The sequence below is a fragment of the Pogonomyrmex barbatus genome, unplaced genomic scaffold (assembly GCF_055798465.1).
Source record: "Pogonomyrmex barbatus isolate J1 unplaced genomic scaffold, ASM5579846v1 scaffold3, whole genome shotgun sequence".
NCBI classification, from domain to species: domain Eukaryota; kingdom Metazoa; phylum Arthropoda; class Insecta; order Hymenoptera; family Formicidae; genus Pogonomyrmex; species Pogonomyrmex barbatus.
Window position 1 is genome coordinate 5974980 of NW_028297127.1, and position 18894 is coordinate 5993873.

Genomic DNA, 18894 nt, shown 5'->3' on the forward strand with positions numbered 1-18894 from the left:
CGACACGAGCGAGCGATTATTAATGTCTTTTAAGTAGCAAGACTCGCAAATAAATTTATTACCGCTTCTACTTCTCCGAATGAATAAGAATCTCAGTAGCTCCTGTGCGAACCGGTATGATACCTAAATATACCGCGAGAGATATAGATATACGGAGTGTTCTGTATATTATGTACCTCGAGCGAGCTGTCGTATCAATTTCGCAGACATTGCAGTTTTCCGAAATAAAATCGCGCGTTTCGGTTAATAATTTACATAAAATTACGTCGGCAGTTCTCCTTTGATTAGGCAACGTCGTTCAATTCATTAATTAACCTTTCCGTTCGCTAAATTAGTTTTAATTAGAAACCTGGAAGACATTTAGCAATTTAAGGTGAAGAAAAAAATGGAAGTACTTCAAATACGAAGGTCTGTCGCCGAGCTTTCTCTTTCTCTATTTTTCTTCCTTTCAGCTTTTCTATTGGTCTTTATTGGTCAGTGATTGCAAAATGTTTATCGATCCGGTTTCTTAATAATGTAACGACTTACCTACGATAGCCCTGTGTCCTTTCACCCTTCTGCCGATATTGGGTGACACGAGGCTCAGCCTGTCGTTTCTCGCCCCCAACAACGGGCTCGGACTTCTTCTCGGTGGTGGCTGCTCGACAAATAGGCCATAACTGCTGCCGGCACTCACCCCGTTGCTTCCACCGACAGTCCCTATTCCTCCTGTCAATCCCCATTCCGCCACACTGTCGATCGAACTGCTTCTTGGCAGACAGGAACTCGTCGTACTGCAGTCTCGTCTGCCAATTCAAATTATCCAAATAATCCATTATCCAATTGTCCAACAAAAAAAAAATTGAAAGATTTATGTTTTGTTCAATGGAAATCTTCTTTTCCGCAAGACCTATTTGCGCTACAATATTTTTTATATATATTTTTCCTCAATATATAATACGTATAAGACATTTAAGCATGATGATGATATAATGTTTAAACATTTCTTTTATATTCCATTAATAAATTTGAACATCCTACATGATTATTTTGATGACCCAATAAAATTATTTTTCAAATTTTGTATCCGGCCAAATTTGTCGATTCCTCGGCAAAACATTTTTTTCTTTATACAGATTTGTTAAAGCCTACTACGGATATTTTCTTTATTCCGCTGTAATTTCGGGGGTTTTCCCGCGTTTAATTTATCACGTTTAAAAAAAAGTTAATCCGTGGTGAAAATAAAAGCGAACCTCACACCCTTCGATAACGCCAGAAGAAGTGGAATTCCGTCCGTGTGAATGACGCGTTGATGTGACGAGGATCGTAAATCAAGTGATCGATGCATTTTCATGGGTGCGGTTCGCGCGAACTGCTGATGCATGCGGCCCAGGGTGCTTTTCCCCCGTTTTAAGCGTTTCCCCCCCTCCCTCCCCCCTCCCCCCCCGTCGACCGACCTCTGCCGCCGTCGAGGTGACGGTAATTTAATATCGCCGAGGGCACATATGTGTTTATAGTATAATGAAGACGCCAGATGACTCGGAATAGGATATTCTAGGCGTGTTTACACCCACGCCCGACGTCGTTGTATCTTTCCATCGAAAACCAAATTATTCAGTTTTGATTATAATGGGACCGTTTTACGCTGCCGTACAAGAAAATTAGTTTAGTCTATGGCTAATTTAATCCGGGTCGAAAGCCAAACGGATAACAAGTATCACGTGAAATGTGTGACGGATTAATTTTACATATTTATAACGTTTGTGCTCAATGTTTTTAACTGACGGCTTTTCGCGTGCGTCGTTCAATGTTACAATGGTTTGTGTGCGCTTTATACACCGTTCCATTCTCTTTATTTATTATGTACAATACTAACATTATTATTTTTTGAAGGAAAAAGTTTTGCAGTAAAACAAAAGTGCGGTACGGACTGTTTGTTTCAGTTACGTAAAAAAGAATATTATTACACGTGTCAATATTTTAATTTGATATCCGCTATCCGAAAATTAAATTCACGAAAACCTCAATCGATTATCGTTTTATTAAAGCATAAGGAATAGCTGTAAACTCGAGATCAAAGAATATAAAGTTTTGCATCATATATATCTTTTTGACGTAGTTGGGATCTTATAAAGTTCAAGGATGAGAAACTTTTATGTTAATTTCAACTTACAAAAAAAGAGTCTTGCGGCGCGAGCTTAGTCTTAAAATGAAAGACTAATCATTCTCATGCTTGAGATAAGACTTGATTTACGTTAAAATCAAGGAGATCGAAGTTACATGAGTGGCATTTGGTAACATCAACGACGAAAAGATAAGATATTGTAAGAACGATAAAAGGGTTCCTTGGGTTAATCGCGTTTAATTTCACGACGAGGCTTCTTTCGTATGAAAAGTAGCATGAAATTAAATAAAGCCGGTTACTCTTCCAGACGACGATGTACAGAAAAAAAAAATTAATCCTAAATTCAAGACTATATATTCTCATAGCAAGCAAGAATATATTACAATCTTTTTAGAAAAATTTTGGCCTTAATTTAACTGAATTTGATGCAAATATATATAAATTTAAAAACAAACTAAAATAAATTTATATATATAAATAGATATTCTCATATATATAAGCAAGAATATTATATATTTTCATGTAAAAAATTTGTAATTTTGAATCGAGCAAAAGTATATATTTGCATCAATACAAATTTAATCGAATCGAGATAAAAATTTTTAAGAAAATTGTAATATTCTCATATGAGAAAATATTCGCTTTAATTTAAGATTAATTTTTTTTTCTGCGCGACAACTCGAACGCCTGGCCTTGATTCTCCCCCGTGAACACAGCCGAAATATCTTGGAAATAACTCGACGACATTTGTATTTAATCCGGAGGCAATTTTCGTAACCCAAGGCACTCGCCCATAATAATAACGTCAAGTCGAAAGCGCGCCTCCACCTGACAAGCCGAGCGTTCCGACAAGGATATCTCCGAAACAATCGGCACGCCTCGTCTCGAAATAGAATTTGTGTTTTCGAAATAGGAAGGCATTCAGGAAAATTGCTTTCCACTTTACGTGAAACGGGCCTATACAACGAGGCACCGCGCAGGAAATCTATCAAAGCGTTATTCATCGACACGATCAATAAAAGCCCACTCACAATAGTATCGCTAACTAGGAAACTGTTTCACACACACCGATCATCGATTTCGACGCGAAACATGATGCTTATGCCCTATTTGACAAAGAGAACAACGATAATATTTCAACAAGCGCGATGATTATACGTAATACAAACGCGCCCCGCGTATTTTCAGAAACCTCCCTTCGAAAACGATATTAAGCGTTAATGTGTAATATAACTGTTTTCCCCTTTGCAAACCATTTATCGTTCGGATGTCTTATCGCAATCATTTCCGTGTGAATTCACTAAGTATGAACGATTTATGCACATCATTACTCATCAAGGTGTTCCTTAACAATCTAATATTTCTATAGTCATGTGAAATAAATGCTCGATCATACCGCGAGTCACGCGAGAAATAAGTCTCTACGGACCGGCGGATGTAGACAGCAGATGATGAAGTGGACGTAGTCAAGAGGAGCACTAAAAGTCAGTTGCAGCACATTTCGCGATTCTTCAGAATGAAAACCTGATAAAGGAAATGAAATTTCGACAAAGATACGTGTGACTTTTTCCAGCGATCCGCGGGTCAACACAACGACCGATCGAAAATTTAATTCCGATTTCGACGACAGCACTTTGCAAAGCAAATGTTGAGTGAGATTATTAAACAGTTTCGCCGAGCGAAACGTTTGTCTATTGGCTTTTCATCTAATTTCGTATTCTCTCGATTCTAACTGATATCTCTTTGTGTCGACCATTGGTTGGAGCCAATCAATTTCATACGTTTCGCGGTGTGCGGGTTCTCTTTGATCGAAATATCTTACGGATCTCGTACGTGAAAGATATAAGTTCCGTTTACTTGTTGAAGTATGAAGTTACACGTAGAAAGAATAGTTGTGCTAAAGTGTCGAAAAATTTGACCAGATATATATTTGCTGAGGCCATCAGAATTATTATATAAGTTATTTAAGAATTACAAATTAATTTTTCATTCAGATTCTACAAACCGCCGCAAAATTTCTTCAAAATTCTTACTTTTAAATGCGATTTAGCAAAATCTATAATTTTTCCATCATAAACAAAGATAGTAATACAATGATAATAATAAGCAAAAATTTTTGATATTTTAACAATCAATTTAAACTTGCTATAGAAATATTTTGATAGCCCGAAAAAATTATTTTCAGATTTACATTTGGCCAATTATTTGGATACTACAACAAAAATTTTCTTTTCATTTTACACACACGCGCACACACACACACACACACACACACACACACACACATATGCACATGCACACGCACGCACGCATGCACGCACGCACTCGTCGCGTTTATTTCTTTCGATCTTTTTTTTGCGATCAGCTTAGGTCAGAGCTCTGGTTTTGTCGACAGTCATCCAATTGCGACGGACAGGACGTGGCGATTTGATTTTCGCATGGACGAAACACGATGTAGTCGCGGCAGAGACAGAGGCACTTTGAGATGCGCGGCACAGTTCTCGGTTCGATGACGTACCTCTCCCAGGAGAGCCGTCGTGGAATTTCATCGCTCGGGGTGAAGCTCGGCCGCTGGTTCAAAAGCCTCGCGAGTCTGTTGAGAGGCTGCGAGCCGCCGATGCTGCTGGTGCTCAGCCTGCCGCTTCTCGCTGAGTGTTCCTTGGAGGATTCCCTGCCCGCTGGACCGGAATCGGAGACGCGGCGCTCTGTCACAGAGGAAATCCGACATGAAGAATTGCACACGTGGCGCGCAATCAACGATCCACCGGCTCGCCCCGGGAAAGTCAATACCGATGTAAAATCTATCCGGCAACTCCCTTGGCACCCTCGCGATCATTCGCGTGTATCAAGCTTTGCAGCTCGCTCGTCAAGGCTTTCTTGCAACGCGATCGAATTTCTCCGACGAATTGGACGGTTTCAAAAACGAAATTTTTGAATTTTCGGGAAAGATACGAAAATACGAAACGTCATATACACCTCTGACAATGCTCCACTGATTTTGCTAATAATAGAACAAAATAAAATGTACAATAATTCTATAAAATGTAAAAAAACGTAAATAAAGTATATTATTCAATTTTTTGATTAAATTGGATATAAAAATGCCGTATGAAAAAAAAATAACAAAAGTGTTGATTACTTTGTTCGGGAAATAGGGCGTTTACGCGCGAGAAATTGTGTCAATTTTTGAAGAGTTGCGTTTTTCCAGTGTTTTACACGGTAATCCACCGAATATTCATGCAATTTTATATAATCATTTCATCATTTTCAAACACGCTGTACTTTTTACATAGGAAGAAAAATTACATCATTGAGATGCGCTATCTAATCCTTCAAAAAAGTTTTTCAAGTCTTAATAGAAAAACTGGCAGGTCTACTTAGATTCGCATGCATAACGTGGAAGAATGAGATAGAGCTTAAAAACGTGGCGTAAGGCTGCGGAAATAAGTAAGTAGCGAGAGTAAGAAACATCAGTTTTTTTAAAGCGTAAAACGCGACTGGCGACTGAAAGTCCAATATAAACTTCGTGAGTCCATTCTACGATTTATCCCATAAATTCTTAGTACCTTACCTATCGTGTCGTCCGTAAAGGATATTCTCGGCGTAAGAAGCTTGGTACAATGGGAAGCCGTGCTTCCGCGCTTCGCGCATGCCGTATTGTCCGTGGAAGGTGGAACGACCGATATCCCCGTTGTTACCGCTGAATGCGAGCGAAAGATGATCATGATTAAATGTGAGAGGGACTTCCTGTCGCTATATTCTTAGCGAGTCAAATGTAAATGCGGTCTCTGCTATTGGGCAATTTTTCAAATTTACAACTAAATACCGAGAGAGAGAGAGAGAGAGAGAAAGAGAGACCTACTTATTGGCTTCGGAATATCGGATGCTTACACAACGATAGATAATGCATTAACAACGTGCAGGAAAAACTAAATTATATTCATACGAATGTAGTAAATCTTGAATTTATACCTTCGCAACTACGGTTTTTCTGTACAGACATTAATTCAACTGTCGTATCCTCGTATATAATCGCGACGAGGGGAAAGAGGAGATGCAAGGAGGAGATGCGATAATGACAAGAGGTGAGGAGCGATTTATTGTGTTCGCGCGGATCAAAAGCGGATTGGCAGCAAACAGAAGTAGATGGGAAAAGGAGCGTTTTTAAGATTATTGCGCGCTTGAAACGCGAAGGAGAGGCTGCAGGCGACGGTCGTTGCAAGAGGTAGAAGAGAAACGTTATCGTAACAGATGGATCTATATAGACAACAATGATGAGCAATACTCGTTTACGAGAAAAGTAGTAAGGCATTCGCGGAAGAGGGCAGAGCAGGCCCTTTTTAGCTCTTAATAGTCACCATTGTAACGAGCATCGATTTGAGCTTGAAGTATGTTGAGGCCGGGCACGACGATGGCCGGCAGAGTTCTGGACCGCAAAAGCGGCGCCGGCCGTCCTCCGGGGCCTCGCGCCGATCTGTTCTCGGGTTTGCATTCCGGCACGGGCGCGCTGCAACAGAATAATTATTAGTAAGCGAGACGATCGTTTCGAATCTGAATTTGAGTTTGAGCTTAGTAAGTCGAAACATTTGTCGCGACCTCAAACGAATTGTCGCTCTCTTGAAATTCTTTCAAGTAGATCTTTTTCTCATCTTTTACACATCTTTTTATCGCTCGCTCCCAGGCCTTCTCTCATTTGAGATGATCGTTATTAACTTATCCGCGATTTTTGCAAGCGTTTATTCAATTTATTCGCGGCCTTAAAGAGTAACGCGATAGCATAAATTAATTGTAGCTAGATAAACTAATTGCACGCGCGGCCAACTGATCGCGAACATTCCATTTTCCATAGTTGCTCACGTGCAGAAATGTACACACGAATGTCCGCCGTGTATGTGTAATTTTGTCAATCCGCCGGATTGACGCGATATAGTCTCTCGGTGAACATAAATTAGATCAATAATAATCCATTGTGATTAAGCTATCGTATTAGCGAAATTAATTTTTGCCATTAATTCCCGCATGTTAAAGTGTCAATCTAATTGAACCACTTGCCACAACTATAATTGCTCCCGTTTTAGAGATATAATTAACTTTTATATTTATATATGCAGGTATGCATAAAATATTCCAAAAGTCTGTTATATCTGTTTGTTTTTAATAAAACCAAAAGCAAAATATATATTGGCATGAATAATTATTTATAATGAAAAAAAGTTCACAGTTTTATTTTTTGAGATACACATTGTTTTTTATGAAAAACAGCGATTTTATAACAAGATCAAGTCGCAATACGACACTTGAATTATAGTTTTACAAAAATACGCTTCCCATTTATGCCCTCAGGCGAGACACGTTATATAAAGGCAAAGACCAATATCTCAGTGGACCGTTTTGTAGAAATATTTTTCAGGAGAAGAGAATTTTCCAATCTGAAATACCGCATCTTAGATTGTCATTTTATAATAACCAGAACTTCATAATAAAATTAAATATTCAATGAATATTAAATGAATAATTACACGGAAAAAATGATCTTGCGGAAGTTAAAAATTTGACCAAATGCAAAAATAATTCTATTTTGCCGGCAAGATAATTATGTAATTCTAATTAGCTTTCCTGAAATGTAAAAAATATATAATTTGCAGTATTTTCAGCAAGCGTACTACATAATTATTCCGACGAAATTATTTTCAGATCTGCGTCCGGTCAAACTTTCGACTACTTCAGTGGTGGAACTTCTGTTTTTCCACCATACATATTACATAAATTTGCGTGAAATGTATTCTCTCTCTGGTTCAACATAAATATTAGAAAATAAGAATATACCACTCCCGGATTTGCGAATGTGCATTAAGATTAAAAGGATAGTTCACGATGCCGACGGCGAACGCCGCGAACCGGAAACGTCCGTTTCTCATGCGACATCCTATCTGTCAGAGACATCGGTCTCCCTTAGTAACGCGGGCAAAGACAAACATCGATATATCCTAACAAAGTCTTTCAGAGTTTGCCCGGCTAAAAGTACGTGCGAGCGAATTTCTGTATCCGCGACGACACGTCTCGCGGAGAGTCCTTGATTGCAGTAACTCGCTTTGTTCGAAGTGCACTTTCCGCCGAACTTTCTCGCGCTCATTGTTTCGTTTCTTTTGATCGTCTGAGATCTTTTTCTTTCTCTTAGAACTCTCGACAATTTTCTCGGCGACGTTTCCAGGATACGTGACAAATGCAGCACAGAGGTCGTAACTGCAAGTTTCATACCTGACGTGATCCCTTTCACGAACGCGACATTAACATTATTGTCGATAAAAAGCGTTATTATCGATAGAAATCGAATTTGAAATTTTCTTACTTTGGACAATAACATGGAATCCAACGGCCTTTTTTTGTTTTCTCACGTGAACTTGTCTTACATAAAATGTAGAGGTATCTTGGGATTCTCCCAGAGTTGCAGATAAAAGTTCACAAGAATTAAGGTTGCTCCCGTGATGGCGATACATCCATCCTTCGTACGAGCTTACAAGCGACGGACGTGACCAAAGTTGTAATTTTTTTGCGACTTGTAATTTTGCAAGTTTGCAATTTTTTGGCAAACAAAATAGCAAGCAAAGACTTTTATGCATTTGAAAATTATATTTTTAATTTTAAAATATAATTAATGTGCGATTATCGTGTTAAATTTTTTACAATAATTGTACAATAATTAAAAAAAAATGAAAGCTATGTCGTTCCACAAAAACTGGAAAAAATACGGATCGGAATAAAAAAAATATAAAAAAATTTACTATTTTGTTTCTTTTTTTTTTTTTAATTTCTCGCTTTCATCATTCAACGTCAAAGATGTCGTTTTTTATTTTCGTATGAAATTAAATCAGCGTTTAAAGACGAAGTAACGAACGCAGTGAAACTTCAGAAAAATTTCAGAGGAATCGTGATGGTTTCCTCTTTTCTCGGGACGGGAAAAACGTTCACCCTCGAGATAGAGTAAAAACGGCGGAAGAAGACAGAGAAATCTAATTGGCTGTTCGCGTCATTGGTAAATCGACGAGGATGAGGGGAATTGCACGTCCTTGAGAAACTATCGGGAACGCCCAGGTCTCCTTAACTTATGGGACTTTAGTGGACACACACACACACACACACACACACACACACACACACACACACACACAAAATGTACACACGTAGGCCTACGTTATGAGATGGACGCAAACAAGAATAATTGCCGACTCTTAAATCCCCCGCGCTTAGGGAGATGAAACGAATTTCCCGCGAGGAAAGGGAGTCGCGCCGCTATAAAAAGATTCATTATCTGTGCATGTAATATTTACATGTAATATTTACTTTCGTCCTTTGTACGTGTCAACCAACATAACGCGGTAAAGGAGATTGCTTTTATCTACTGCATATCCCCGAGGCGTACGGCTTTGAGACAACGACCGTCTCACCGGGATCGCGTCGGGATGATTATTCGCCTTTCAGTCATATTTTTCCCGTTTTCCTGACGCAGCGGCGTGGTGCAAAAGTCGAGCGGTTGTCCACGTCGGGAATATTCGATCGTGCGCAGCAAGAGGGAACACGAGTCAACAACGAGTTTTCTATAGCGTTGCAGTGGCTGAATACTTTTCAATCGACATGTCGATGCGAGAATGGAACGACGAGTTTGCCGCTGGTAAGCGACCGAAATATATACGAGAGAAAAAGGAAAATTTTTTTCTAGCGGAAAATTTCTTCCTAGAGGAAAAGGAATCGACTAAAATACGCGTGTGTGTATGCTTTTCCTTCTTGTATCCTATAAATGTTTTAGAAAGGACACCGCTCGCTTTGACAGTTTCGTAGAAAATTGTTTAGAAAGATGCGGAAACGAAGGTTTAGTGAAATGAAAACACGATTTTGCTTCTACAGTAATTAATTCTACAATGACACTGTTCGTTTTATCACTGGTGTAACTCTATAGCATATGTGAACCACCAACATTTTGACCTTTCATAACTTTTTTTATTAAAATGGACACATGGTAACATATTTTTTTTTCACTCAATGGTTTTTAGATAATAAAAATTATAAAAAATATCTTGTTACTTTTTTTAATAAAAAAGATTACAATTGAGAAGTAGATACTTTGAAAAAACATTTCTTTTTTTTTTAATTTATATTCCCTAAGAATTAAAATATAAAAGTTTTTAAAATTAATATAACATAAAATTGAAACTTTGAATTCTAATTAGAACGAATTATAGTCGATCATTTTAAAATGTACAGTTATTTAATGAGATAAAAAAATAAAGAAAAATATTGAGATTTTAAAAATATATTTTATACGCAATGTCTTAAAAAGTTATTTTAATACATGGAACGAACAGTTTTGCTGACGAATCTAAAAATTTGACTTAAAAGAAGATTTAAAAATGATTGTGTTGAAAAAAATAATTGTGAGCCTTCAAAATAATTATGAAACAAATACAATATTCTACAATAAATTAGTTGTTAGATCAACATTTTTTGTAGTATTGTTATCATATATAAACTTTCTACATAATAATTTGTACAACATTTGACACAATAATTATTTTCAGATCTACATCTGATCAAATTTTTAAATTTACCAGCAAAACGTGGTTCTCTCCACGAAAAAAAGAAATATGAAAGGCAATTATTTATTACAGTTTCAAATATCGGTTTATCATTAAATCTTTCTACTATTGATAGCAATGATTGAAACAAAAAATCTTCTTCGATAATAAGAGGATAACATTTTTCAATGAACGTTTCCATTTTATTAGACTCAGAAAATGCAAAGAGACTGATGAAAAAAACATGATGCTTTGGCGCGGTTTGCGGAGTCGTTTCTGACTCTCGTCGATTCTCGAGTACACTTTGAACCTTACTGAACTTCTAGATTGGCAAATAGAATCTTGAGAGAGGCATCAAAGCGCAGTCATTGTTCCTTCGATTTTCCGCGATGGAGAAATCAGAAACCTACAGCACGAATCTCTTAAATAGCGACGATGATGGATCCGTGGATCGTAATCGCGTGATGTATTTCTTCGACATTTCCGCGTCTTTTACATTGAAATTTATGTAGAACGAGCAAATTCATTATGCGGGTGAAACCGAGTTGAGCCGGCAAAGGATCGTAATTTTCTCGCGTGAGGGTAGAAGGGTAAACAAGAAAATTACCTTAAAGCGTGCTAGCTTATTTCGTGACATTACAAAGAATCAGGACGCATAGCCCGCAATTTCTTGAAACTAGAATCACGCGTTCTGCATGACACGCATAGCGTGTCCTAAAAAATTCTCGCGTATACGATTATACGGCAAGATCAAACGTGAATTTAAGGGGAGGTGTCGACGTAAAATGGAACAACAACCAGGAAATGCACGTCGCGGATGTTCTACATCGATGCAATAAATTTGTCGGTAACGAACGACCAGCACGCTGATGCGGATTTACGATGTGTTATACCATGTATATCAGAATGTGTTTAACTTTAACTGTAATCGATTACGAAGCTTGAACTACTTGCAATGTTTCGTGATCCATCTGACATACGTGATAGTTTTCGCATATTTAAAGAAATTTGCGAAATTAATTTTTTTTTTTTTCAAAAGTAGAAGCTCATTAATCAATATTTTCTGTTATTATTATGATAAGAACACTTGTTGAAATATCTGAAAAGTACATCTGGAAATATTTTTGTTGGATATTAATTATGTAGGATATTCAAATTTGATGCTAAAATATCAAAAGTTTTTGCAATATTATTATCATAATGAAGCATCCTAGATAATAATCTTGATGCCAACAAAATTGTTTTCAGATCTATGTCTGGTCAAATTTTTATATAGTCTAGCAAAGCTAACCTTTTCTTGTATAAACTTTAATATCTCTTTATTTCCAAAGAATCATTCGAAATAGATTATTAATGAACTACCGATAACGACAAACAAATTGCGCAATAATATTTCGCCAATAATAATTTCGCCGTTGCATATGTGACTGCTAAGTGCGATCTAATATATAATTAAATTCAAATATCTCAGCTTGTTAGCTTGTTTGTTGGCCCACGACTATCTTTTATCGATATATTACTCATGGAGGCTGAATGAAGAAGCGAGCTGTTTGTTTTCACAGTGCTCACTCTGAAATATTGAAGACCGGCGGATCCGATGAGAGAAGGCAAACGAAGAATACGTTGCAAAATGGAAAATCAATAGCGGCTATTTATATAAGCGGAAAGATTATTGATCGCGTTGAAAAGACAGCCGCCGCCACCACATCTCTCATTTATCTTTGATCTTTCAGTGGTTGCTCCGATCGTCGCCGCGGTATCAATTCTTGCCATTTCACGTCGATAGACATAAAATTCGATACAGCTAGATATACGTTTTATCAAAGCGAAATTTCTCGAATTTTTCGAATTTTCCTCTTTCTTTCACGGAAACGTGACGAGACTCTCTTACAATGGCTTTTAACATCGATACACTGTATTTTTGCATTCACCGAAATCTCATCATTTATCACGATATATTTTTAGTCACTGCGCGTGAAACGCAATGTGTTATTTGTTATCCAGGAAAGTATTGTTATTCATGCAAAATATTTTCCGCATCCATGCATAAAAGGGAATTAATTGGGATTATTATTAGATTGCAATATATATATATATATATATATATATATATATATATATATATATATATACGCGTCATATTTTTGTCATTCATGATCTGGAATGTAGCCAATTTCAATAATGTGAGAGACTTTCGATTAACGTTGAGTATGTGCAAAAGGTGAGACTCTCTGCAAATAAACGTTTCTTCCAATCGAAGTCTACGCCATCGCTAATTAGAAAAATATTTACCCATCCGAGAAATATAGAACCAACACGGATAAACAAAAAGAAATACGATATATAAAATATAATATGTATGTATAATTGTATCGCCTGCCATGTTAACTATTAATTAAAACGGAAAACGTTATACCTAGAAAAATGGTATTTCATATCTTTTAATTTTATATTTCGATCGGGGATGGCATTTATTCATTTGTTTTAGCATGACGCGAATGACGCGCGAAGGGAACTTTACAAATTGTATAAAATGAAACATTGATAATACGCGGTATCGCGGTAATAATTAACAATCCGATAATAATCGGAGTCATGAAGTGGCGGATACGAAGTATAGGCACGAATATTTTACATTAATTAAGGTCAGACAGAAATAGAAGACAGGCGACGTGACCTGAGTGTCGGGGAGTCTTAACTGCGCAATTTTGCGCGAATATCAAGTGTCAATTATCGGATATTACGAGGACTACTGGAAGCATTACTCACTTATTCGTTGTTGTTCTACAGTAAAGTGAGATTCTACGGTAAGACTATGGAGACTATTAATGAAAGCTCCATTTATTAGAAAAAAAAAAAAAATTGTGATTGCGCAAGAGACGCGTACCACACCGTTCTCGATCGATTTTCCGAGCTTTCGAAAAATATTCAGGAAATCGAGAAGTTAGAAACTACTAAACTTCGAACTCTATTCGGTCTACTTATCTAACTTTCCTTTTTCTTGCCTCCTTCGTAAATTCTTGTTAGCAAATTTAGCGTAAGTTCGTTAGCTTTCGAGCGTCCGTTCGAAAATTTTCGATTGCGAACCCGAGGAAACAATAGTCCTTAATATTCCCTTATTCATTTTCCCTCGGCATTTTTCCTCCTCGTTTCTTGATCCATTCTGTTCCAGCCTTCCTTTCCGCCTGAAATTTTTCCTCTTTTGATGTCTACCTCGAAAAATCCGCGCTCCAATATCAGTAATTTCTTTCTAGGACAGAGAGAGAGAGAGAGAGAAAGAGAGACGCTGCTCTCGACTTTTAATGTATCTCGAAAGTTGTCGTGAAACGAACGCGGAATCGATAACATTCCGAGCGAATGAGGATTATTTTCAGTAGGGATGTTGGCTGGATAATATTCCATCAGGACGGTGTATCACGTTAGTAGCTTTTGTTCTGCGTGAATGACCCGGAAACTAATGGTTTCCTTCCACTAGATGAGCTGCGTCGTAGAAAGGAATTTCTCCCCAACCCCCGTAAGAAAAGCCCTTTCCTTACACAGCAAGAATCTCGCTTTAAATTATTATATGTGTACGGTATAAATAAATATAGAACAAACTGTCATGTGTGGAAGCAGCTACCTTCTAACATTTACCATAAATTTTTCTGAAAAACATTTCTTTTAGATATATCTTTGTGGAAAATTTATCGTGCATTACTTTTCGATTTCTTTTTCTTGCGTCTACAATATGTAAGCGCAAGAAAAATTATGAGGGAGAAAACGATGCATTCAAACTAAAGAGATACCTTCTGACAAAGGAATAATAAATTTTCATTAGAAATTTATTATTCGCTTTGAAGGTATATCACAGAAAAAACACTTTTGCTGTAATATTTAAAGATTTAACCAGATTCAAATAAATAAGAAAATAATTTTCTCGCATTATGCAAATAATTAATGTAAGACGTTTAAATCGATTGCTAGAATGTCAACAATTCTTGCAATATTTAACGCTTAATCATAAAATATTTAACGCTTAACATCCCTATATAATTATTTCGATCAAGAAATTTATTTTTTAGATTTAAGTCTGGCCGAATTTTTAGATATTTCAACAAAACTCTTCTTTTCGTATATTTATGAAACATTCATGGTTGATTTGTTTTCTTTTTCTCTTACATACACACGAAAACTTTGAGGAAGGAAAAATCGCAACTTTCGAATGAACTTTCGATGCATTCGGAGCGTCAATAAAAAACGGAACAGTTGATTCGCGTGTTGCGGGGTAATGCAAACTCTTCTTTCTCGCAGTCGTATGAAGGCCTCTGGCACATTCGTGTAATTGTGTTCGTGACCTTTGTTGGAAACAGCGGCCTCATATCTCAACTCGTTTAGTCGAAGTCTTGGAGAACGAGTGCAATTTCAGGAGAAAGAATCTGCCACGCAATCCCCCACGATCTCACACCCATTTTCCACGTTCGCCCGTATCTCACTCGTAGATACGAGTTTCCCATGAAAATAGCTTAAACAATAAAAAAAAAAACGCTTTGCAATTTCGATAAACATCATTTGCCCGCATCAAACCCCCACGATTACCCGAATACGCCACTCTCGCCCAACACGGCATCCGCTCCTGTTTCCCTTTTACTCTTAAAGAAGGCAAACTTTTTGACAGATATTGCTTCTCCGCGATAATCAGAAACTACTTGGGGCGCTAACTTTGCAAGCTTCGTTAATGCGTTTACGTAACCTCCGTTAAAATATATATCCTATCGATTTTATGAAATTGTAAAGTTCTATGATGTAAATTTAATATGTGAACGTTAAAGAGATTACACATCCCCGTTCGGGGACGTATAATCATAGCATATTAAAATAACTATACGATTAATCATGCACAACATAGTTTAATTAATATTCAACAAAAGAGACAATGACATAATTATTTAGAGAGCTTCGTCGTGTATTTCCGCAATTTATGTAACGCAATTATTACAAATCTAGTCCCACGATGCATCGAGGGACCCGTTCGAAAGATACGGGAAATTACCAAGGGATTCGACTACGGAATTTCTGACCCTTTTGACCGAACGGGCAAATTCGAGATAAGGAAGTAGACCACACCTTTTTACGACACCCGAGACAATCGAGCGTCTGCTAAAAATAATACCCCGTCGGACTTTACAGCAAGATACTTCACTGACATGGTTCACGTAAGACGTATGTTCGCGCTGTCCTATCCATCCGCGAAACTTTAACGGGAGAAGTTATGGTACTATAGGAAATTACAAGATAGACATACCCGCACGAATGAATTTTTAAGGAACGCGAGAACATTTTTATTAAACTTAGATGCAAGACTTAGATTATTACCAAGCTTAAGTCTCTGAAATTATATTGAGCGTCTTTTTTAATAAAATGCTTTTTTCGTCTGGTATTGTGAAGATTTCAAAAGTTTTTAATTTTTTATCATTTAAAACTCGGTACAAATTGACATCTGAACAAAGATAGATATATCTGTACAACTGAATTTTTAGGGAACGCGAGAAAATTTTTATTAAACTTAGATGCAAGATTTAGATTATTACCAAGCTTAAATCTTTGAAATTATATTGAGCGTCTTTTTTAATAAAACGCTTTTTTCGTCTGGTATTGTGAAGATTTCAAAAGTTTTCAATTTTTTATCATTTACGACTCTATACAAATTGACATCCGAATAGTGAAAAAAATAAATACACATTTTTCAACTTTCTAACTTCTATTCGTTATTAAAATACATAGCAGACGTTTTGAGATATCCTGCGAAGTCATTTATGAATATTGACTATAAAAATTGAATTGAATTTATGCGCTGCAGGCACTATGGCGTCATAAACTTTACTCATGAGATAGTATTAAATTCTTCTAATACAACAGGAGATTTATGCTGAAATGTATAAATGACACAATAAATGTCACAATAAATAAACGATACACAAAAATATTACCGTAATATATAATGCTAAAGTTCAATTTAATAACTTTGCAATTTTTTTAGTAAAGTGTTATGCATGAAGCTTATAATCTGTTTTACAATCGCGAGTAAATGGATTTCCATAATGTAAATATACATAAAAAAAAAATATTAAAAAATTCGTTATGTAAAATAAGTTGTCACACGAACAACTATTATTGTTCATAAATAAATCGTAAATATTTCATAAATCAAGCGACCGGTGGGATCGCACCGTGGTCTTGAATAAAACGTTATCATTAGGAGTTTATTTCCAGCGTTGATTTTCTTATCAAAAGTACACGCCTCTCATGCACCACATCCTTCGCTCTTTCCGGTGATTTATATGCGACACTCGTGCACTTGTCAGCGAAAGGTAAGGCCAATAATCGCCGGTCGTACGGCAAATGGAATTTTCAGCGACTTCACATATGGCATTTCGTGGCGAAAGTACGATCGAAGATAATTAAAGCGCCGTCCCGTCGAGCGTAAAACTCGCGTACGATCACAAAGCGAATAATGGAGTAACAAACCGGCGGGAAGAAAGAGGGTAAAAATCGATGTCGCCTGCGAATCCTGGCGTTTGTCGAAGGGGTGCGCTGAAAAAATTTGATGGAAAATGGAACGGACCGCCGCACGGCCAAACCGTTCCGTTTACGGTCCTGCAGAGCGCAGAAATGGGATTATGCTTTTTAATTAAAATATATGTAGTTCCAAGTCTCAAAATGGACCGTAAGAGAAATTCATGTCGCCGTAATATATACCGCTGCTTCAAGTGCCAAAGTCGTTGGAAATTCTTTTAACGCCCATCCGATTCTCACCACCACGTCGGAAAAATATTAAACTTGGCGCGTTTCATTTGTCGGTGCGAAATACGGGAGAAATATGGGCCTATTGACAAATGAAATGGACGATGATAAGTAATTTGCTGGCGAGCAAATGAATCGAAACGAATGAAAGCTGACAAATGAGTTGGCAAATGAGTTGACGAATAAAGCGATACGAAATTTTAATGATATTCGTCCACTATCATTATATATTGTGTAAAGTTCTTTCAATGTCTTTAAAAATAGGATAATTGGGTATTTTGGCCATCAATAATACAAGAACGGACGAACAAGGATACGCAAATAACTCGGGTGATTGTCACGTGCGGACGTCTACAGGCAGACAGTCGAAAATTATTAATTAATTACCCACTCGGCAAATCCTTCAAGCGTTTTTTTCAAATTTAATTGGATCTCCCGAGCAAAACGAGTTAAGTGACAGAGTCTCGTTTCACTACGACGAAATAGAAATTCACCGGGCTTATGAAATGCGAGAAACACTGCATGCGGGAAGCGAAAATCCATGTCTTGTATTTCTCTGTTTCCGTGACTATTGTACGTTAACGAATTTTTTATAGTCATGATCCAATTTTCCACTACACATACGTGTGGACGAAATGTATGTCCAATTTTATTTGTTTTTATTATCATATGGAAAACGTGATTCGCATGCCCAAGCGAACATATATTTTCTACATTGACAAATGTTGGAGTGTAATCTTGTCGGAGAAATTTATCCGTTTGACCTTTTTATCTAAATACTTTTTATTATGTGATAGAATCATGCACGAATACGTCGTTTTTTTTTTTTTTTTGCAAAATTTCATTTTTATGCAAGAAAATAAATGGGATAAAGAGAGCATCCTGTTTCTATGAGCAGAGAGACAAATGTGTTTGTAGAAGCACACATATTTCTTAAAAATTCTAGTTCTTAAAAATGGCATATTTCTTAAAAAGAAGTTCTTAAAAGTGGCATTATTTCTTAAAAGTGGCATTATTTCTTGAGAAGTAAATTTACAGTTGTAAATATTAAATCTTTCAGTATACGAAAATCATGTATATTTTCAGTTTCAATCGTTGATAACTCGTTGTACAGTCCACAAGTTTTAAGCGCCATATGGAAACAGTCCACATTCTTACAGTCACATTCGTATTATAAAAGCAACTAGACAGAACGCATTTCGAAAGCTATTTGCTTTTACGAGTATCACGGAGAATCACGTTCCACGTGTTTCTTTCGTTCTAGCACTCTAGTCTTAGTAAACAAGATATAACCAAGCCATATCACAAATTTCAGTTTCTAACATAAATGCCACAATGTCTTTTTCTCTCAATGTCCCTTTTAAACGACTATTTGGAGATAATTAAAAGTTTTCAACAGCGCAAACATATAATATTCGAAGAATTTATTTATTTGAATCT

At 36.8% G+C, this 18894-nt stretch overlaps 1 protein-coding gene and 1 long non-coding RNA gene across 7 annotated transcripts in view; one reads left to right on the forward strand and one right to left on the reverse strand.

Annotated features, from left to right (window-relative positions):
* LOC148935965 (uncharacterized) overlaps window positions 1-18894 on the forward strand; it is a 154546-nt gene that overhangs the window by 81773 nt on the left and 53879 nt on the right. The gene's annotated exons all lie outside the window — the stretch shown is intronic.
* Window positions 1-18894, reverse strand: part of wake (ankyrin repeat and fibronectin type III domain containing protein wide awake) — an 83812-nt gene that overhangs the window by 39394 nt on the left and 25524 nt on the right. For 2 of the 3 annotated variants that reach the window (XM_089079940.1, XM_011642095.2), the window contains exons 3-6: window positions 6463-6611; window positions 5676-5804; window positions 4623-4809; window positions 529-785 (exon numbers count right to left, since the gene is read on the reverse strand). In XM_089079940.1, coding sequence (XP_088936066.1) covers window positions 529-785; window positions 4623-4809; window positions 5676-5804; window positions 6463-6611 — 722 coding nt within the window. The remainder of the gene's footprint in view (window positions 1-528; window positions 786-4622; window positions 4810-5675; window positions 5805-6462; window positions 6612-18894) is intronic. The other variant, XM_089079941.1, reaches the window with a different exon arrangement.